At 54.9% G+C, this 20,887-nt stretch overlaps 9 protein-coding genes across 9 annotated transcripts; 4 read left to right on the top strand and 5 right to left on the bottom strand.

Moving 5' to 3' along the window:
- Positions 1–958: 958 nt before the first annotated feature.
- CPAR01_12920 (uncharacterized protein) lies at positions 959–3,300 on the bottom strand (the record flags this gene model as incomplete). The annotated part of the gene is made up of 2 exons (XM_060497174.1): positions 959–3,210; positions 3,288–3,300. 2 exons carry the CDS (start codon positions 3,298–3,300, stop codon positions 959–961), a joined length of 2,265 nt encoding a protein of 754 aa, XP_060344707.1.
- A 713-nt stretch (positions 3,301–4,013) lies between these two features.
- On the bottom strand, positions 4,014–4,271 carry CPAR01_12921 (uncharacterized protein; the record flags this gene model as incomplete). The annotated part of the gene is made up of 1 exon (XM_060497175.1): positions 4,014–4,271. One exon carries the CDS (start codon positions 4,269–4,271, stop codon positions 4,014–4,016), a length of 258 nt encoding a protein of 85 aa, XP_060344708.1.
- Positions 4,272–5,529: 1,258 nt separating this feature from the next.
- Positions 5,530–6,327, top strand: CPAR01_12922 (Ras family protein; the record flags this gene model as incomplete). Its single annotated transcript, XM_060497176.1, has 1 exon — positions 5,530–6,327. The coding sequence occupies one exon, from the start codon at positions 5,530–5,532 to the stop codon at positions 6,325–6,327; it is 798 nt and encodes a 265-aa protein (XP_060344709.1).
- A 430-nt stretch (positions 6,328–6,757) lies between these two features.
- On the bottom strand, positions 6,758–9,104 carry CPAR01_12923 (dolichyl-phosphate-mannose-protein mannosyltransferase; the record flags this gene model as incomplete). Its single annotated transcript, XM_060497177.1, has 3 exons — positions 6,758–7,401; positions 7,456–8,890; positions 8,967–9,104. The coding sequence occupies 3 exons, from the start codon at positions 9,102–9,104 to the stop codon at positions 6,758–6,760; spliced, it is 2,217 nt and encodes a 738-aa protein (XP_060344710.1).
- Positions 9,105–10,393: 1,289 nt separating this feature from the next.
- On the top strand, positions 10,394–10,963 carry CPAR01_12924 (uncharacterized protein; the record flags this gene model as incomplete). The annotated part of the gene is made up of 1 exon (XM_060497178.1): positions 10,394–10,963. A coding segment is annotated over one exon (570 nt), but the record flags the coding sequence as incomplete, so codon positions are not given.
- A 681-nt stretch (positions 10,964–11,644) lies between these two features.
- CPAR01_12925 (CHY zinc finger) lies at positions 11,645–13,554 on the top strand (the record flags this gene model as incomplete). The annotated part of the gene is made up of 2 exons (XM_060497179.1): positions 11,645–12,634; positions 12,694–13,554. The coding sequence occupies 2 exons, from the start codon at positions 11,645–11,647 to the stop codon at positions 13,552–13,554; spliced, it is 1,851 nt and encodes a 616-aa protein (XP_060344712.1).
- Positions 13,555–13,942: 388 nt separating this feature from the next.
- CPAR01_12926 (mitotic-spindle organizing protein 1) lies at positions 13,943–14,310 on the bottom strand (the record flags this gene model as incomplete). The annotated part of the gene is made up of 3 exons (XM_060497180.1): positions 13,943–14,014; positions 14,080–14,157; positions 14,230–14,310. The coding sequence occupies 3 exons, from the start codon at positions 14,308–14,310 to the stop codon at positions 13,943–13,945; spliced, it is 231 nt and encodes a 76-aa protein (XP_060344713.1).
- Positions 14,311–14,927: 617 nt separating this feature from the next.
- CPAR01_12927 (uncharacterized protein) lies at positions 14,928–18,434 on the top strand (the record flags this gene model as incomplete). The annotated part of the gene is made up of 3 exons (XM_060497181.1): positions 14,928–15,048; positions 15,105–17,118; positions 17,168–18,434. The coding sequence occupies 3 exons, from the start codon at positions 14,928–14,930 to the stop codon at positions 18,432–18,434; spliced, it is 3,402 nt and encodes a 1,133-aa protein (XP_060344714.1).
- Positions 18,435–18,711: 277 nt separating this feature from the next.
- CPAR01_12928 (uncharacterized protein) lies at positions 18,712–19,619 on the bottom strand (the record flags this gene model as incomplete). Its single annotated transcript, XM_060497182.1, has 2 exons — positions 18,712–19,126; positions 19,363–19,619. The coding sequence occupies 2 exons, from the start codon at positions 19,617–19,619 to the stop codon at positions 18,712–18,714; spliced, it is 672 nt and encodes a 223-aa protein (XP_060344715.1).
- Between the last annotated feature and the right edge of the window lie 1,268 nt (positions 19,620–20,887).

Raw genomic sequence — 20,887 nt, forward strand, 5'->3', positions numbered from 1 at the left:
TTCCCACTGCGACCCGGGATGCCGGAGAGCCGATACGCCAGGGAAGGTATCTGACAAGTCCCTCTGCAGCGTAAAACAAGCTTTCTTATACCCCGACGGTACCCCTCCCCATCTGCAGTAAAACCGATTCCCCTCCAAAAAAGCTACCTCAGGTCCAACTGGAAACGTCTCGCACAGGCCCGTCAATGATGGAGCCTCAAGGTACCGAGGAGTTTGACCCTTCGCTCCAGTGTTCTCATACCTTGTTAATAAGGTACTTTCTTTGAATCTTTGAATGGATGGCAAAGAAGTAATCATTGACGACGCACAGAAACTGTGGCTGGTGACATTTTTGCCCTCGTAGTTTAACTCATCATATGGCAAAGTGATTCTTCTGCCTGCTTGACAATCGGATAGACGGAATCATCAGGCGAGGTACAGGTGACCCAGCCCATCTCTTCCCCCGGTGTGGCGGTGCCCTCCAATACCTGATCATCAACTTCAACCCTCGGGTCGTGATGCTCACACATACCAAAGAGCAAAAGTGAGAGGGCCAACAACCAAGCCCTCTGCGCCAATGCTAGCCCATTTCCCCCATTCCGCTTCGTTTCCAAGAGAACCACTTCTCCCGGGCGAAGGCGTTGACCTTTGGGGATTGCGAAGACACCTGTGGCGCAGCATATCTCAGGTTCTTGGCATTGTCACTTCCAACTTCATGGCCCCAATTTAACAACTCACACAGACGTACAAATCCACAAAGGCCGGCCATCAGGTTTATCACCATATAACGAGGAAGAAGTGCCACCAAGAAAAGCAAGGTTCCATCGAAAAAAGGGCCCTACCCTCAGGCGTCTATCCCATCTAGACACATAAGCACGCTAGCGCAGGCAAAACTCCTGGTTCCTCTCAAGTATACAATTTCTCCAAGTGCTGTAATAAGCAAAAACAATAACTACAGGTATCGTGAGTAAGACCTGCCTCATGGCAGGCCTCTCTCGTCCCGTCTCCTCTCTCCAAAGAGGTAGGCCGCCTCCATGCAGTAGGCGCCACCTCCGCTGGCCATCCGCCGCTCGCTGCCGTAGCAGATGACGACCGCATCCAGAATGCCACTGAGAATACCTTCCATGGCGCCCATGACCGAAAATCCAATAAAACTGGCTACTATGCCAACCACGTATGCGTACGCCGAGCCCCGTACCCCCATTCCGTCCGGCAGAGCGATAGAGAGCTGCTTCGCCGTCATGACCCATCCTGCAAAACCGAGTCCCGTTGCCATGATGAACCGTGTCGCATATAGAAGCATCTTTGCGAGCCGATAAGGAAGTAAAGGGGAGTGACTGGATCGCCGTGTGCTGAACACATGCGGTGTCAGGGTTGTCGTAGGGCGTTGTGGGGACAAGAAGTCCATCTGGCTGAGGCCGCGAGCCGCCGTGTGGAGGTTCTGGGAGTGAATCGCTCCGTAGGTTATGGTGAGAGGGTTCGTGAGCGCTGCGATGGGCGTCGGAATCCACATGGCAGCAATGTGCTGCAGGATATTAGCCAACCTGCGTGGCAGTACGAGCAGCGGCGCCCGGATAAGCAGCGCAATCAACGTCGACTCGCAGATGCTGCCAAATATGGTCGTCGTCGCGTGGTTAAGCGCGGCCGTGACAATCTCCGCCGACGTCGGGGCCGGCGCCGCGTTGCGGTGGAAGTACCATTGGGATACTGTCGCTGCTGTAGTCGCCCGTTGCACCGCATTGATGACTCCAATCGTCCACATGTACATCAACACGAACCAGATACCCAGCCACCAGCTGGACACGCTGATGATGAACCTGGCAAGTCTTCTGGAGAAGTATCCTCCCAAGAAGATTCTCGAGAACATCCACATCCAGACCCAGGTCCACGTTACTATGATTGCGAGACAGCTGAAACCCAAGATAAGGAGTGCCGTGTTTGCTGCAAGAATTCTCGTGGAGAACTCTAATATCTCAATCGCCTGACGGATGGCGTTGCGGCCCTGCCAAGCCATGTACACCCAGACACAGGCTGCGATGCCAGGGACAAGAGCAGCCCATCGCATCGCTCGATCTTGGAAGCTGGCCCCATGTGATCTGCCTTCATAGCTAGAAATAAAGGGGTATAGTGTGAATGAAAACATGATGATGGGTACTGCAACGAGAATCACCATTGCCACCGGCCTGGCAAAGGATCGAAGCGCCGCGAGCCACACAAAGGATACCAGGATCGAAATGAGAGTATCCACAGCGAGCATATGAAAGGATGCTTGTAATGTTGTATAGACGGTGTCACCCCATCCTTTCTTGGGCGTGCCTGTGTGTAGCCAGACCAGCACAAATGTAGACACCAGACCGGCAAGCGCAATAAGGAAGATCCAGGCAAAGAACGGGTCATACTTGAAGAGTTCTCCTTCGATCAGGGGGACAGTGGCAGGCAGGGCCTCATCGTCGGAGCTGGCTCGGCGGGCCTCGTCAAAGTCATCTTCTCGAGTAGCTTCCCTCCTCAGTGGGAACTTGCGGTCTCCGGACTTGGATTGAAACTTCTGGAAGGCGGGCGGGCTCGAGTCCGTGGCCGCCTCGTTCAGCAGCGACGCAGATGGGTCGTCGTCGTCCATGATCTGGGAATCTAGCCCAATGTCGACCATTTTAGGATTCGTATCTGATTCCCGGTCGGAAGTTTCTCGCGGGACATCCTCCGACTCTTCGTCTATGACATCCCTCCCACGATTCCGTCCACTGAAGCTCCTCGTACCGTTCCAACTGCTGCGAATACCTCTCCGCAGCCCGCGATCCTGGTATCTTCGGCCCGGTGTTTCGCTGCTCTGTTCCAACGAGCCGCGGCTAGCGTCTGGTTCCGTCTCGGAGCTCTCTGCCATCTTGCTCGCGGCGGCCACGCGTCGAGACATGTGGAGGGCGGCCATATCCGCAGCCTCGCGATCCCTCTCGTCTTCTTCGTCCTCCTCCATGTACTCATCGAGCGTGCTGTGGAATAGCGGTGCATCCTGGGCGGCGGACATGCGGGAGGCAAAGCCCATTTGACCATAACGCGAACCGCCCGTCTGGTAGGGGTTTCCTCCGTAGCCTCTACCTAGGAAGGAGCGCCCGCCATTTCGAGGAGGGCCTCGCGATGACCAGTCGTTCGGTTGCCGTGGTGGGTTCTCGTTGCCTTGATCTTGGCCCGCAAAGTTGGACAGTCGGGACTGTGATTGCGCCAGAAACCTGGACGCATCTGGGGGCGAGTCAGTTAGTTGACCGCCATCGCTAGGCGTCGCCGAGGATGGTTCAGCAGCGGTGTATGAGACTTACATTCCGAGAACATGGTGCTACCGATAGCGAGGACCTTGTCCCCTCAGAAAAAGTTTGCGTTCTCTTGGGAGGTGGCAGAACAGGAACGCGGGACGTCGGGGCAAATAAGTGTCGGGCTGGCGAAGGTCCTATGAATGATGATGCCGGACAAAGAGCGAACGGCTGGAATGTTTGGGTGCCGGCGGCGGCGGTGGACACTAATGGTATACGCAAACAGAACGTTGGAAAGAGACGGGTCGACGGCAGTTCCTGCGGATGGCCTATTCTTGGACCGGAGAGAATGCCACCTTTGAGATAAGGTAAGGACAATAATTCTGATCAAGCCCGGAGAGCTCGTGAGAAGGGCATCTGCACCAGGTTCTGGGAAGAGATATGAATCAAAGGTCATGCGGTACGGACGAAGAGGTGAGAGGTGCCTAGGCCGGTGAGTGACTGATGGAAGTGGACCGGGCCAGTGAGGGAACTAGGTGGGAAAGTACATGGATGGCCGGGGTTGCCTTCTGGGATGCCCGTGGAAATCCCACCACCCAAGGTACCTACCTACCTTAGGTAACCCAAGGCTTTACCCGCCTGTTGCTGTTAGGCAGCGCGGACGCTGATGCAGCCTAAGCAGTGGCACACAGATGGCACACGACACCTGCGACACCGCCCACACGACAATGACAAGGTACCTTTTACCTGTGAACCCTTCCTGCCGGGTACCTACCTCACTAACAATCCAGCCACTCACAACGTCGATACCTGGGAAGGCAGGCAAAGCAGGGGAACGTGGGAGCCACCCACGGGCTGCGGCCGGCACTCATCGGACTTATCGTGGTGGGCGATAAGGCGGTAAGTTGGCGGATGCATTGCAGCATTGCAGCATTGAGGGCCCGGATTGCCTGAGATGGCATGGCTGCGGGTTGGCGGGCTCCTCCCAGTTCCATGTTCGCCTTGATCTAGGAACTCCGAGAAGCGCATAGGTATCCGTACTCCATACAGCATGAACCCAAGGGAAAACCTACATGAGCTAGAGCACGTCTTTCAACTTGTTGCATCTTGTTTTTTTTTTTCTAATGCAGTTATATGGCACCTGCTTCTCATACCCAGTGGATCGAGTACTTCAGGCATTGCAGTTCTTCTGCCCGCCGTCTTCCATTCTTTTCCTACCTCATGTGTATTGTGAGATTCCAAAGACTCTTAACTGCTGCTTCCTGCATGGCACTGACATGTCCTGGCGCAAGACCAGCAATTAAGAAGGCACTTGGCCCGAATGAACTCCAGTCCCGAGTCATGCAGTCCTGAGTAAGTCTGTCATTTCCCCAATTATCGTCAACTGACAATCACCACAGCTGGTCGCTATTATTTGTTGCTGATGCTGCTGCTGCTACCTTACCTAAGGTACCTAGGTATTGGTACTCTGCGAGTCTGCGCAAACAAGCGGCTCGCCTTATCGCTAACCACTTGCGTCACTGATAACACCATGCCAAATCCCTGCCGCCCTTTCCCTGGTCATCAGTCCTGTTTAAACTGGGGCTCTGTCGTCTTCTCAGGTCTAGCCTGTGACAGGGGGAGGGGACGCCATCTTAAACACTGACCAGCGTGATGCAACTCCCCATTTCTTGCAGAGCAGCACACTTCCATCTCCGATTCCACCTCCCAGAGATCCTTATGAAAGCAGTTCGCACATCCTAATCCGAAGGTCATCTTCCACTTGGATAAGAGACAGGTCGCCATCAAAGTCATCCCCGAGGTCCAAACATCATTTCTCGGGAACCACGCGGACACCGAACATTGAGAACAGACGACATCCCTTCTCTTGCCAACCGTTTCCCAAACATCCCACTCAATTCGCCCGTCTCCCTCAATCGGAGCCGACGCAACCCCCCCCTCCCAGTGCCCAGTGTCCACCCCTTGTCGGACGTGAACTTCTGAACACGTGCTCCGATAACCGACAGCTGTTTGAAGCTTTCCAACATCAGACCAACCGACAACCACCAACAACACCACCACTACATTGCTAAACCACAACCATACACGGTCCCCTTCCATTCCACCTCTTCGAAACCATCCGTCACCAGCAGAAACGGTCTCCCGGGCCAGTCGATAGAGACAATCGAAAAAAGAGAACGGCGCAGCTATCTATCTGCCTGGAAACGAAAAACCACAGACCTCTGCATCGAACCGCGCTCACACGCACATACTTCCTCCTCCTCCTCCCACCTCCTCCCACCTCACGCGAAGTCACAGACCGCAAAGGGCCATGTCGTCTCCACCATGGGACTACATCGCTAAACTCGTCTGCATCGGCGACTCGGGCTGCGGCAAATCCTCCCTCACCATCCGCCTCTGCGAAGGCCGCTTCTCCCCGCACCACGACGTGACAATCGGCGTCGAGTTCGGCTCCCGCATCGTCCCCGTCGGCCCCCCCAACACTCTTCCACCCCCTCCCCCGGCCCCGGAACCAAAGACGAACCCGGACGGCAGCGCATCCTCCGCCGGCCTCCCCGAACCCCCGCGTATTTCGGCCACCGCCGCAGACCAAGGGCCCCAGAAGCACATGAAGCTCTCCCTCTGGGACACCGCCGGCCAGGAAACTTACAAATCCGTCACGCGCTCCTACTTCCGCGGCGCCAGCGGCGCCCTCCTCGTCTTCGACCTCAGCCGCAAACAAACCTTCCAGCACGTGACCGACTGGCTCAACGACCTGCGCCAGATCGCCGAGCCCGACATTGTCGTCATCCTCGTCGGCAACAAGGCCGACCTCACCCAGGGCGAGGACGGGGACGGCAACAACAAGCGCGAGGTGACAAAGGACGAGGCCGAGGAGTGGGCCAGGAGGAATGGCGTCTTCGAGTACGTCGAGACGAGCGCAAAGAGCGGCGAGAACGTCGAAAAGGCGTTTATGCGCGTCGCCGAGAGGATATACAATAACATCCAGGCCGGGAAATACGACCTCAATGATCGGAGGTCTGGCGTCAAGGGGCCGAGTGCGGGGGGCAATAAGCAAGTGAGGATAGGGGGTGACGCCAATAAGGGCTCCGCCGGCGGCTGTTGTTAGATGTGCCGCGAAACGAACCACAAACAAAAGCATACACGAGAAGGATAGTGATACCCAAACGACCATTAGCAGCAGCTTTTTTCTTCTTCCTTCTTTCGCATTCAGCAACCTCCTTTGTACTACTACTTTTTTTGTAATTATAATGTATGGTCAATGGGCTGGTCAACTCACGATGAGAGAAGGAAATAGTAGGAACAAGGAACAGATTTCATATTGCATTATGTACGGAAGTTGTTATCCCGTCAGTTTTGGCTTTCCCCAAAGCTGGAAAGGCCCCCATCTTGCCACCGTTTTTATCGCCCATATCCCTACAGAGACAGAAAGAGTTGGGTAGAAAAGCCGAGTCGTAAAAAACCTCGGCCGTTCAAGTGCATGATTCCCCGTGGAGGAATCGTTCTAATACAATCTTTGGTTTGACTCTTTGTCAGATTTAGTCAGAGATTCTCCAGCTGTCGAACCACTTCAAGTAGCTGTACTGCTTGTTGTTGCCCGTCATGCCGAAGCAAATGGGGCTGAAGAGGATGTAGAGACCAATGATGGTCGCGTACAGGACGCCGTACACTCCATACTGGAAGACCTGGTTCTTGTTGCGGAGGAACCAATCGGCCAAAAAGCCAAAAGTAAGGATAGCGAAGTACAGCGCAGGGTAGTAGTGGTGGACGTAGGTGACACGGGCCATGACGACGAAGGGGAGGTAGTGAAGAAACCAGCCAGCTACGGGGTACAGGCCGGCGTAGTGGATCTGGTCAATCTCCTTCGAGTTCAGGTCGTTGTAGCCGCGTTGCCAGCGGATCAAGTACCAGACAACGACGAGCCCGAAAACACCCAGGCCGGCGGTAGAGCCCCAGTAGACCAGAGGGTTGCCGAGGAGGAAGTACTTGACAATGTTGTCATCCCAGCCACACATGCGCAGACCAACATTGAGAATGGGCCACTGCCACCATTGCGAGGCCAGGTCGTCTTGCTTATCGGGGTCGGGCACAAGGGCGTTGTTGGAGGTCATCATGGCAACGTTGAGGTGGATGAAGTCGTGGAGGAAGGGGGACTTGTAAGAGCCAGGGTCACCAGGCGGAACTATGCCAGTTAGCAAGCTGAACAAGATAGACAGGATTCATAGCTTTGACTCACGCTTCTCGTTCCAGTGTGCCTCGACGTTCCAGTGGGTGTACGAGTCTCTGGGGTTGTTGGTCTTGGTGCAGGTCACCTCAATCTGCTTGAAACCCCACTGAGGCAGGTTAACGTTACCGGCGCGGAGGTAGCAGCCAAGGACCGGGTGTCTCAAGCGGAATGCCGTCGTCAGAGTGCGGATTCTGCTGCGATCACGGGAGGCGACATCACGAACGACCTCGACAGTCCAGTGGTCCTTGTCGTCACCAATAGTCAAGTTGCCGTAGCTGGAAACTTCCTTATCGGACTTGGTCATAGGAGCAGCGATCTCGTGGGAGTGAAGGTTGCGGCCGGTCTGGGCGTGGATGAGACGGATCGTCTCGCCGTCGCCAATGAATCGGGGAGGGGCTTCGGCGTCGTAGTCCGCGTCCGCACGGTTAGGGTAGAAGAACCAGTCGTTGTTGGCATCCTTGTGGTGGTAGCAGGTGACCTGCTGCTGATTAGAGCCCTCGGGGTATGTCTGGACGTGGGAGTGCAAGAGGCCACCACCGTATCCCATGTTCTTGATGGTCGCGCGCGATCCGTAGGCGATTTCCAAGGGGCTGTTCTTGCCGACCTCGGTGCCCTTCAAGTTTGCCTGGAACAAAGAGCTCATTTGCGCATCACCGGGACCAGTGTGGTCCAGAATGGCAAAGTGGAGGGCGAAAGAGAGCATGTAGACCAGGAACGGAACGATAATGAGGCCAACGACGCGAGTGACAACGTGGGCGCCCAGTGTGGTGACGGGCATCTTGGTGTTGCCGAACTTGGTCCAGAGATCCTCAATGGTGTACAGGCCGACGAGGGAGGTGACGAAGAGACCGACGAGCTTGACACTGCATACGCAGCCAATGCTGAGACCAGTCATGAACAGCCAGAAGAACCACTCGGGCTCGAAAGCATCGTTGCGCTGGTTGTGGAACTTGGCCCAGCAGAGAACAGTCGCAACAGTTCCGAAGAGCAGCATCGAGTCGAGAAGGATGAAGCGGCTGATGGTGGTGTACGAGTTCTCGCAAAGGACCATGAGGGTAACAAGCCAGACAGCGGGACGTCTGAGGTTCAGCTCGCGGGCAGTGTAGTAGGCCATGGGGATGCAGAGAATACCGAAGAGGGCGTTGAAAGCTCTCATGAAGGTGTAGTCGACATCCTCGGGGTATTTTTCTCCAGACTTGAACTCGAAAGATCCGTTGTAGCCAGCGAGAACACCGGAGAGGCCAACGAGCATCTTGCCCAAGGGCGGGTGAACGTCGAAGTAGTATTCATGCTTGATGTAATGAGATCCGAACTTTCCAAAGTGGGCCTCGTCCCAGGTAACGATGTCGCTGATGCCAATCCTCCAGAGTCGGGTGAAGATGGCGACGGCCGTGAAGATGATGGGGGCGATGATGGGCTCCCATTGATCGAGGAAAGAGCTCTGCTGAGGAAAAAGATGAACGTCAGTCCCCGAATAGGTGCACCAAAGCTAGTGATGGTGTAGAGAGGGAGGCGCTTACCTTCTTGACAAGCTGCTTCTTGTCGTCGATTTCAGGGGCAGCCGTTATGGGGACGGACTGGCCCTGGGGGACGGCTCGTCGTCTGACGCCATCGCCCACGTCCGCGCCGGACGCGACAATGGGCTTTTCAGTAGCCATGGCTGTTGGTGAGACCAGTCAGCAAACGGAAAGGCGGCGTATGGAATGGGTTGGACGGGAGTAGAGACTGACTCTCGAAATGGGATGACCGAATGCGTTGATGAAGGCAGGCTTCAAGGGGGTGTGCGCAGGAAGAGTGGAAGTCAAGCTCCAGGAACAGGAGCTCTGAGCTCCTGGTTAGTGATCGGACGAGTCAAGACTCAAAAAAAAAATGCCCGGGAGCAAGAAAATGTGGGAGAATTGAAGAAGGTAAAGAGAAGCCGCGCAAAAAGAGAATCAGCGGGTTTCTCTTGAGGCACAGGTGTTCTGCAAACCAAACCAGCTCATGAAAAAGAAGGTGAGGTCAGTCAGCTGGGGGGGAAGAAGAGAGAAAGGGAAAGCTGAGAAAAGGCACCCAGAATTACCAGGGAATCATGCAATTAATATGGAGGTGCCCTTTGGCCAGGTGGGAATTTTTTGGTGAGGTCTGAACTAAATCGGGAGGAGCTGGGAGCTGGGATTCTGGGTAGGAGAGAGCACCCTTCGACCCTTTGGAACCCCCTTGCGGCAACACGAAATAAATGCCACCTATGCACCAACAGACACGGTATCCCTCCCTTTCCACTCCGACCACACTTTACGCGAATCTTGTCCCTAGCAAGCTGGGTTCCATGGCCGTGATCTATTGGCTCAGCTGTCCTTAAGCGGCCTTAAGTGGCCTCAAAGCGGATTTCTTACGCCGCATACCTTGGGCAGGCCGCGCAGGTCCTCTCGATGGAATGGCCTGAATGGCCCGGGAAGGACCCCAAATAGCCCCTCTGTTACCCCCTGCCCCCACAGGCTACCTTACCTTACAGCTGCCTACCCCTGAGGTCCGACAGATGGGATCCCCACGCGGCTCTCGCTCTCGACGATCAATGTCAATGTCGATGGAACCTGGAATCCCACTCCTTGCATTCACCTTACGTCTGCCTATATTCGGTTCCGACATCGTGACATTCAAGACTACGGATACATCATACCTATTCTCAAATTCCCTGCAAGCTACCATTCACGATCATACCTTATTTACACCTTACCTTCCACACGGGATATAGAGCAGCATCATCTTCTTCAGCCTGGCATCCAAAGCATCGGGAGCAATACAGCTTGGACGCGCCTGCAGCCACCTTATGAGGCGTTCAGTTTCGTCCACAATTACTATCCTAGCGCCATAGCAAAGACCAGACGACACGACACTTGTCAACTTTTCTTTTCTTCCATGGACAAACACACAGGCCACAGCTACGAAAGATGCAAACCGCTCAACGTTCTGTCTTCATGACAGCTGTGGCTCAGCCGTGGTTTCTGACTGCGCTAACCCTTCCGGGCCGCGCAATAAGCCCCCGCTTTCGGAGCTAACCGGAAATGCCAGTGCGCATCCTCCATTCAATCCCATCGGCCCAGAGAAGGAGACCATCGGCCGCCGTGTGGACTCGATCTCGGCGATTCGGGGAAGTCGACGGTGGTGGAGGCCTGCGCCGTGTAGATTGCCCGCAGATGCGGTGGTTCTCCAGCAAGGTAGAGCAGCCTCCGGAGAGCATAGTTGCACGGGACGAAGGAGTACTCTCACCGGCCGCCACAACCGAACGAGAAAGTGCTTGTTACTTCTTCTGTCTTGTATGACGGAGCGCAAAGCCTTTACTGGCATCAGTCACCTGCTTGCCTACATACTTCTCACCCAAAGAAGTAAAGGCCGGGAAGACCTGATTTGTCGCCGGGAGTCCGCCATCGCGGTGTTTCTTCAGAGAAGGGGGAAAAAGAAAAGGGGGTCACTGCTTCTGCCCACACTCTCTCTCTCTCCCGGTTCACCTCAGACGCTGGACCAGTCACCAATCTAAGTCACCATCGCCTGGGCGCGGCCCATCTGCCCCGCCGAGTCAAGCCTCTCTCTCGCTCTGCAGCATGCTGAAGCCCGCATGCGGAAACGCCAGACAGCTGCATCACATGTCTTTTTTCGTCCCTACTCTCTCGTCCACTCCGTAGTGTTTCCCCCCTCCTTGGCTGGTCCCGGTCTGATCCATAACACATTGTCGGCACAGACAATCATTGCTAACAATCGCCCCATTGCGGTGCAAATGTACATGTCCCAGAGACTCTCTGACACCTGATCTGGACTCAAATCAAGCCTCAGGTTTCTCTTTCCAAAAGAAAACCCCCACTGCGTCCACCATTCTGGATCTGAACCGTCTCCGCCGACGCCGCCGACGAGAAAGAGCGGATTGCATTAGGGGTCTCGCCCGTCTTATGTCATCGCTCCTGCATCCAATCGTCCGGTCCCGTACCACATCTACCACCACCGACCACCACCACACTACTACAACCACCACCACCACTCCGACCACCATTACCACCGCTACTTCAAATATCCTTCCCGCGGTGCCCCGACCATCCAATCCTCGCCTCCCCTCCTCTCGATCTTGTCGCCCTGGATGTAGCAGACCTCCCCTGCTGCGCGTTACTTTCTACAAATCCGGCTCGGTCCCCCGACTCACATCTCCGCCGATACCTCCTACCTCTCAATGTCGTCTCTGGTGTCTGACTTCCTCATCAACCCGGTCCTCCGACAAGCTCGACGCTTTTCAGAGATCTCGAGATCAACCTTTGTCTCCGAACGGGACTCTTCGTCCGACCCTGTCGCCGTCCCGAGCGACGTGAATAGTCCCGCAACTCGGCATGCGATTGTTGCGCCACCCGAATCCACTCCGGCACGATCACTCGACATTGCGACACTACCGCCGACAGTCGACGACGAGCACCCTCAGTCTCCGGCTCCCCTAATTCAGAGCCCCCCATCATACACGATGGCCGCGATGCCACCTACAACACGGGAATCTCTACCCGCCGACGATGGCATGGGTGCGATGCGAAAGCGTCTACTCGACATCCAGTCACAAGATATCGCAGCAGACGACAAGGCCCGGCTTATGCATGAGGCTTTGATGGAGGGTTACCGCAAGTCTCGAGACGCTCCCCGCCAAGGTAACGCGCCGGCAGCCAGCGTGATAGCAGCAGGGGAAGCATGGGAACAGTCAGTCCCGATTGCACCTCTCGAGTCGTTAAAGTTTTGGCAACATGCGATAGGGGAGCCGTCCTCGCCAGAAAAGTTTATCCTGACCGCCGACGATGTTCGGCCCACGTACGCGGCCGCAAAGCTTGCTACAAGAGAAGAACCCGAGGGTGCTGTGATTCTTGGCTGCCAACATTACCGCCGCAATGTCAAGCTGCAGTGCTCGACTTGCGCCAAGTGGTATACTTGTCGTTTTTGCCATGACGCAGTCGAGGATCACACTCTTGTCAGGAAGGAAACCAAGAATATGCTCTGCATGCTTTGCGCCACGCCCCAGAAAGCATCAGACGTTTGCGTGAACTGCGGGGAGACTGCAGCCCGTTACTACTGCAACATGTGCAAACTGTGGGATGACCATCCATCCAATCCCATTTACCATTGTAACGACTGCGGTATTTGCCGACGAGGAAGAGGCATCGGGAAGGACTTCTTCCATTGCAAGGTAATTGAATGATCTGAAGCCAGAGTGTTTCTTGGACGGCCGCTAACATGTGGTTTTAGAAATGTTGCGCATGCATATCGATATCTATTCAACAGTCACACAAATGTATCGAACGCTCAACGGACTGTGACTGTCCTATCTGCGGAGAGTACATGTTTACATCTCCCAAGCCAGTCGTGTTTATGGGGTGTGGTCACAGCATTCACCAGAAGTGCTACGACGAGCACATGCTGAGATCATACAAATGTCCCATTTGCAACAAGAGTTTGCTCAACATGCAGAGCCAATTCCGCCAATTAGAGCTGGCTATACTTGCCCAGCCAATGCCCCCTGAATTCAGGGACACCCGCGCCACAATCTTGTGTAACGACTGTAGCGGGAAGAGTTCCGTCCCTTACCACTGGCTCGGTCTAAAGTGCGCGATTTGCACTTCTTACAACACGGTAGAAATTCAGATCAGCGGCGGAAGAGAAGAGACGCACGCGACACACGCCAATCACGTACCCGTCACGCCGGCAGCAGTCACGCCGGCTCTTCTATCTCCTGCGCTTCCTACCCCCGTAACGACACAAGCGGCGGCTGCTCCGGCAGGAATGGACATACCGCAGGTCGGCAGGCGACGACATTCGTCTCATGCTGGTCCCGAGGCACGTCATCTAATGTTGGATCGCTTTGCCAGGTCAGCCTCGCCAGCAGTCACACCTGGTATGCCACCACCAAACGCACCAAATGCTGCCATCGAGGAAGAAGAAGACGAATCAGAGAATGACATTCTCAACTTATGGGGACGGGGTCATGGTGACTCGGACAGCGACACCATGTCGACAGACGTGGACGAAGAAGACTCGGAGGGAGAGGACGATGACGATGACGATGATGATGACTATGAGAACGAGATCATGCTCATCGGACATCGGTAACCTCGGCTACGATGCAATCATGATGTAAACGATGAGGTGCATCTGCAAGAGACGGATATAAGATTGGCGCACTGGGTTTTTGCGATGGTCGCATGGTTTGGACATACGGGTCGTCAAGGTCATCGTGGGCATATTACTAGCTGGTTGGGTACGGGTTAGTCGGCGTTTTTAGGATAGCAGAGTTTGTCAGCCTCGGATGGCACTGCTGGGTTCTTTCTCGTAGCCCTCGGAAACTGGGCCTTATTTACGTTTCCATAATAGACAAAAACTAAGAATGACAAGCAACGCAAAATGCCTGACCTGAAACGCCTATTGTCCATGAATCCCCCATCCTTCTTGCCCTTTGTCATAACTTTCATAGCAGACTCTGCAATCTCGAGACAAACGCTTATTGACGCCTCCGCGATGCAATTTGGGCGTCGACCTCCTGGGATTCCTTTCTAAGCTCCTTCACAACGGTCTATTGCGATAGTCTAGTCAGTGTCATGTCTACTTTGGGCTCGATGGATAAAGTATTATTCTTACGGCAAGAGCTTCTGGGTTCACGCCATTCTCGATCATGGAGATGCAGATCGACAGGGTGCGGCGGTCCAGGTGGCAGTTCTTTTTCAAATGGTCACGTTAGCATGGAGTGGGATTTTGAGAGGATGGTAGTAGGTGGGCGTCGCAACTGACGAGGATGGTAGAGATCTCATGCAAGATGTCGACAGCCTGTTGGGCCGCGGCCTGCTTCCCGCTTCGGTCGTCGGCGGGCATTTCCGTATGGTGTTTATTGCTGATTGCGAGATTGTATGAGTGAGATGAAGGTTATTGAATGGACGTCGCTTTGTTTGACGGGAGCGGGGCTAATCAACTTCAGTGAATAACGGCAGCCTGTGAGGTGCTCGAGGCGGATGTCTTAGTCGGACGGAGTAGAGAGTAGGCAGGGGCCGAAGTTGCCTATTAGGAAAACGCGTCTGAAGAGTGGCCCCGACGCGCCGGGCGAACTAATGGCAGGGGTTGACTGGGCTAAAGTGGGCAACTACCGGAAATGGGGCCCATCTTTTTTTTGTATGAAGCCGCGACTGACCGAACTTTTTCACCTTCTTAGTCCGTTCAGTCTTCCGTCGCTGTCTCACTCTTTGCTTTATCGTCATGACCTCGAATTTGCTGCGACAGTCAGCTCATGTTTTCTGACAGCTGCGTACCTCATTGTTGTTGTTGTTTCCATACTACTAGCTAGGCACCCTTCCACGCATGACCACGGATCGTTCATAGCCCGCCAGGCTTTTCCATCTTTCTTCGCATGATGAAGCACACCCCACCGCTCTCTCACGATATGCCCAGTTTCCCACGAATACACTACTTAGACTTACGGGAAACGAACGGGTCTAATGGCTGACGCACGGGAAGAGACAAGCCGCTTATATGGCCCCCCAAAAATCACTATTATTCCTCATGAAGGAATTGAAGATGGACCACCTCAACTGCATATGAGCCGGGTGCCAGGTCAAGGTGAGCGGGTGCATCGGGCCGGGTATAGCTTCTCACATTTGCTGACCTTCCGATAGCCCAAGCTCTTCGTATCATACAGGCTCCTGAGACCCTTTACCCTGCCTCTCGCTCTACGGAGCTGGCGCCTTCTTCAACACTTTGGGATTCCCAGCGAGTGCAAAGACGATGGCTCTTCAACGCTCACCCAGAGGCTTTCGCGGGCAGCTCCGAAGCTTCCAGCTTTCTGTACGAAGGACTCGCTCAGCTCATGCGGCCTGATGCCGCGCCGACGACTCAGCCACTTATGACAATCAGTCAGATGGCAGATGTCACCAACCACACGCGGGTCGTGTCCGTCCCCGTACTGGCCACGGCTGCCGGCGAATCGGGTGAGCTCCTCCGTCTGTCCAAGATTGAGGAGACAAACTGGCAATGGGGCGAGAACGAGAGCCCAACGCTTCGGATGTTGAGCATCGACCAGCACGACAAGGAAGAATCTGTCTTGTGGTCGAGCGATGGAGCCCCGATTCTGCAGATCAAGCCTGCGCTGAGCTTGGTCCGGTTCGAACCCACGAGGTGGCTGCTGGTGCAGAAGCGGACTTCGACTACCATTCTTCAGCCGGATTACCACAAGATTCCTGTTTCAGAACGCCCGTCGGGGATTGACCAGGCTATCGAGCGCCCATCTCGAATCAACCCGAGACCCGTCCTCATCATCTCCTCGGAGCAGACTGGAGGCTTTGCGCATTCTGATGTGTCTTTCAGCTATGGCTCGCAGAAAAAGCCGCCTCAGCTGGCCATCATAGACGAGTGCGGCTACTACAGTGTCTGGGATGTCAAGGGTCGAGACATGGTGGGATCCAGCGGCTTGCGTCCAAAGCTCCGGCATTGTGGCCACATTCACTTGGGTGTTACGGAGCAGCTCCCCGACGAGGACTCGCCGGCTTTCCGCGCAGAGCCTCATGGCGTGATGTGGATCGGCGCGGCCGGCCCGGGTGTAGATCTTTGGGATGTGCCCGAAGGGCAAGATGTCGATGCAGGAAACGACCTGGCTGCCCTGACGTCGAGGTCCAAAAAACTCGTCATCTGGAACCGCGCAAAATTCGAGATCATTGATATCAAAGACTCGACGTTTCGAAAGAGCTTGGTCATACTCAAGACGGACGAGCCAGACCACATACTAGATGTGAAGCCAAATCCCTTGAACAGGAGTCAGATCTTCATCCTCACGACCTCAGGTTTCTTTTGGATCGAGACGTCGTCTTCAGGGACGACAGCCAACAAGGCAGGCGGACTCTCCATTCTGCAATCCTTTGCACACCTCAGGGGCTCGGATGCGGACGCTCTCAGGCTCACCGTGCATCACGGCGGTTCGGAAGCAGGAAACGAAAAATGCACAGTTTTTATCTACTCTGACAGATCTCCAGAGGTAGATGTTTACTGGTTTTACGCGCCTGAAGACACGGGATTGCCACAGTTTGAGCACCATATCATGAAGCTCACGGGCGACGCGACGAAGCTTCAGACTTTGTGCCCAGTGCCGGCTTTCCTGAGAAACCCCTCCACTGCAACAGCCAAGGGCCCAGGCTTAGAGTACCTCAATCATGACATCCGATTCCAGCAGCTGTTCGTTCTTGGCAGGGACCTCAGCTTGAGCCAGAGCCTCTTTGCGATCTCGGCCGGCCCTGATCTCGATGTGGTGGCTCCCGATAGCAGTCGCGAGTGGTCAAGAGACGGGCGCAGACAGGCGCATAACAAGAGGCGACGACAGTTCCTTCAGCATTTCGAAGGTACTTTTGTCGTTCCCGATGGCCTGGGTGATATGGATGAGCTGGTGCAGCGCCGCGCCAATCGGTACCAGGAGCTCATGGAGAGTGAGCAGGCAGAAGAGGAAGCACAGCTTAAGCAGCGGTGGCCTAGAGGTCTGAACCTGGATCAGCTCGTATCCCGCGTCAATGTTTCCATCGAGTCGGTCATCATGGCGTCAGAGCAAGCTACCATTGAGGGTCCTCTGTCTGTATTTGAAGCCATACGGGAAGCAGCCGTCAACTGTCTAGAGACTGAGGGCGGGTACATCCCGCTGCACACTTTGTAAGTTTGGATCTTCCCATCATGGCTTTCATGCACTCATTAGTGTTAGGCACGAATACGAAAACACCTTTGAGGCGCCTCCTGTCTCCCATGAGGCAGTAGCAGCGTGGGACTCTCGCTTCCAGGAGATGATGAACGCGCAGACCGATCGTGTCATTGCACAACCTCTCACATCGCAATTTCTACACGGCTTGGAAACATTGTCACCCCTCGCAGACATCCGCGACCAGCTCGAGGAGATGTGGAGTCCAGCGGGCCTCCCGCCTAGAGCACAGCAATCACGGAATGTCGTGCTAGCAGAGACGGCCGAGGCCATCGCTCGATCCCTCTTTGGTGTGGCCGTACTCGACGCGAACCTCCCGACCAGAGAAGACGAGTCCCCCACCTGGGTTCCCGAACCTCCACCACTACCAGTCCGGCAGCCGAGCCAACGCTCAAGTCAGCGCTTCTCATCGTCACCCGCAAAGCGTAGCCAACTATCGTCAAGCCAGCGACTCTCACTCTCTCCGACCAAACTGAGCCAGCCCCTCAGCCAGAGAATTTCTCTATCGCCAACCAAACGCGTCCAAGCCCTCGGCCACCGCCTCTCCTTCTCCCCTTCCAAAGGCGCCCGCTCCCAGCCCTTTGATGACAACGTTCCCCCCTCATCGTTCCCCTTTCCCTCCTCGGGGCCCCTATTCTCCCAGTCCTCCTCCGTCGGCCCCTCCTCGAGCTTCCCCGACGCCGCACCATCAACACCAACGACACCCGCACCCACCACAATCGCAACCACGGCTCTCCAGCGCCTAAGCATGCTCGCCGAAGACATCAACACCGCAGACCCCCCCGCCCGCCAACACAAAGTCCTCGCCTACTGGCCCACAGCCCGCGGCGTCAGCACGGAAGGCTACGTCTCCTCCGTCCTCGCCTCCTCCACAAAGCACATGGACGTCCTTAACGAGCGCCGCCACCGCGCCGAATCGCGCCGCCGCAAGCGCAAGTCGCAGTTCCTCGGCGCGTCGTCGCAGCACGGGTGGGGAACGAGCGAGATGGACGACGTGTTCGAGTCATCTGGGCCTGGGTCCGGGCCCGCGACGAAGACGAAGATGCAGACGGCGACGAACACCGGGTCCGAGTTTGCACCACTGTTGCCGCCCTCAACGCAGCCTCTTCCCAAGCTTGCGCCGCCCATCATCGGCTCGAGCCAGTTTCCGCCCGTGCCGTCTTCTCAGGCTATCTTCTCGTCGCAGATGCCGCTCGTCATGTCGCAGCCCATGGCTGGGAGGCACGGGATGCGGTCGCCGGGGAAGAAAAAGAAGAGAAAGTCTGGTTTCTAAGGGTACCCGGGATATGGGAACAAAAGGTTCGCCTTGGATCACTGTATTGGAGATTTTCGCCTGTGTCTTTCATAAATGCTACGGTCGTGTCGGAGATGTACCATAATTCCCCCCTTTTTGGGGGGGTGATGATGAGCTGTTCCTCAGCTCGATTCAAATTACTCTCAACAAAACTCACTTAAGCCCTCTCACCTTTTTTTTCCTCTTCATCTCGCATCCGTGATAAGTCTCTGCATCTCAACCTCCATCATCTTCAAGCAACCCCACTCCTCTTTACTCACTGCCGTCCTCCAATACCGCTCCCAACATCATTCACCCCCGTCCCCTTGACCTTGTGATCACTAGGATTCGCCGCCGCCTCGTACAGAATATTCGCCGGCGCCCGCCCCAGCTGCATCCACTCGCCCTTGAACCCCAAATACGACACCCTCGTCTCGCCCTCGTCGCCGTCGCCGAAATTATCCTCAAAGAACAGCGTCAGGCGCTGGACGCGCCCGAAGAGGCTCCGCTTGACGGGGATCTCTTGGACCTGCCCCGTGCGCGAGAGCTCGAATTCCTGCGTGGGGTGCGCGTCTTCGGCGGAGGCGAAGTCGAGGTCGTCGCGGTTGATGAAGAGTTTGAGGGTGCGCGGGGCGGAGGGGGAGTCGGAGGTGCGGAGGAGGAGGGCGTGGAGTTTTACTTGGCCGGTGAAGCTTGGGTTTGTTAGTGGTGTTCCAGGGCGCAGGGGGGGGGGGATTGAAGAAGTATTTGGTGAAGGGTTTATATACGTGTGTGTATGTGTACTGAATTAGATGGATAGAATGAGTGAAATATGAAATGTAAAGCATGACATAGCACAATATCTCATGTTCATGATAGACCCAAGCACACTAAATGAGACAACACCAAATGAAGAGTAAATCGATGAAGAAAGTAGTGGTTCACTCACGGAACGTTAACCAACAACTGCTCATCACAGTCGCTCACGACCTCGGGCTCGGCGTCCAGCCTCTCGGCCCACGTCTTCTTGACGACGGCCCGCGCGCTGCCGATGGCCGCCTCGTTGAGGGCCGTCACCTCGTCAAAGTTGATGTGGCCGTACAGCGAGTGCTGCAGCGCGGGCGTGATGTCGTCCGAGTGGTCGTGCTCGTCGTGGCCGTGGCCGCCGTGGCTGTGGTCGTGGTGCTCGTCGTGGCAGTGGGACATTGTGTGCGGTTTTACTATCTTGTTCTCGTTTGTGCCTCTTGGTGTTTTTAGTGGTTTGCTGATGAGACTGGTGGTGACGATGGTGGGGGTGTTTTGGAGGGGTCGTTTGGCACTGGTGAGGGGTTCCTCCTTTCCGGTGGGTAGTTTGGGTGATATATTGTATTGCGTGGTAGCTAGGTGAGATCTTCCCTCTGTGGTGATATCTCGTTGCGCAAAGACCGTTTGGGTATCAAGGATGCGAAATGAATAAGTGATGAAGATGAGCCGTTCTACGTTTGCTCAATGATGCTGCGGATGATCAAGTTCAGTGAACAAACGGCCCCACTTTCGAGCTAGAAGGTTCCGTGATTGGCTCTGGGACTACCTCCGCTGGACGTCGAGGTCCGTTGCGGCGCCATTGATGAAAAAAGTTTTTACCAAAATAGGTGGTTTCAGTTCATAGGAGTAATTCCTTTATGTTGATGATTAAACGCTTTGAATGTATGAAATGGAATACCGGGCCGTCCGTGCTGTTTCCTCGTCTTGTCAGGCGGGTGAAAACTGGGTCGGGCTCACCTATGACTACCATGAATTCACACTTTACGTGGACCAGAAGGAGCTCCATACCTTTTAATTTTCTGATAATCTTTTGTAGTGGATGTCATATAGCCATTCTTTTATTTCATCGTGTCCTGGTTCTGTTCACATCAGTATATCTGTACCAAATTAGCTGTTTGAGCGGTCCCAAACACATTGTATGTGGCTAGCTAGATCTCTATATAGCGACAATTTGACTACATCCTACAGGTACCATGATTTACACGTTCTCATATGTTTCTGGGAAAACTCTAGATGTCTACACCTTGGTAAAACCGCGGGTATGCCCTCGGTTTGTGATATAGGCGGCGTGTACTTTCCCGCTTTTGCCGTCTATCAACTTTGCGAGTGATGAATTGAGCGATAACTTGGCCGGTATCAAACAACGATACTTGACATCAATACGGCATGAGATTGTAAAGCATCGCTAGAAATGCAGCAAAACTTACCCTCCCTAACAACATCCTAAGAATTCAAGATTCCCCCTCCAAAACCATCATCGCCTCCGCCTCACCATGGACGCAACATCCCCGTCCCCATCCAAACTCTCATCCACAAAACCAAACCTCTCATACAGCCCCTTACCCGCCTTACTAGCATCCACATACGCCGCGACTCCATCCTCATCCGCAAGCGCACACCCCCACGCGAGCAACATGGACGCCGCGCCCCGCCGCTGGTATTCCGGATGC

The sequence above is a fragment of the Colletotrichum paranaense genome, assembly GCF_030867605.1.
Source record: "Colletotrichum paranaense strain IMI 384185 chromosome Unknown Scaffold_11.1, whole genome shotgun sequence".
Classification (NCBI taxonomy): domain Eukaryota; kingdom Fungi; phylum Ascomycota; class Sordariomycetes; order Glomerellales; family Glomerellaceae; genus Colletotrichum; species Colletotrichum paranaense.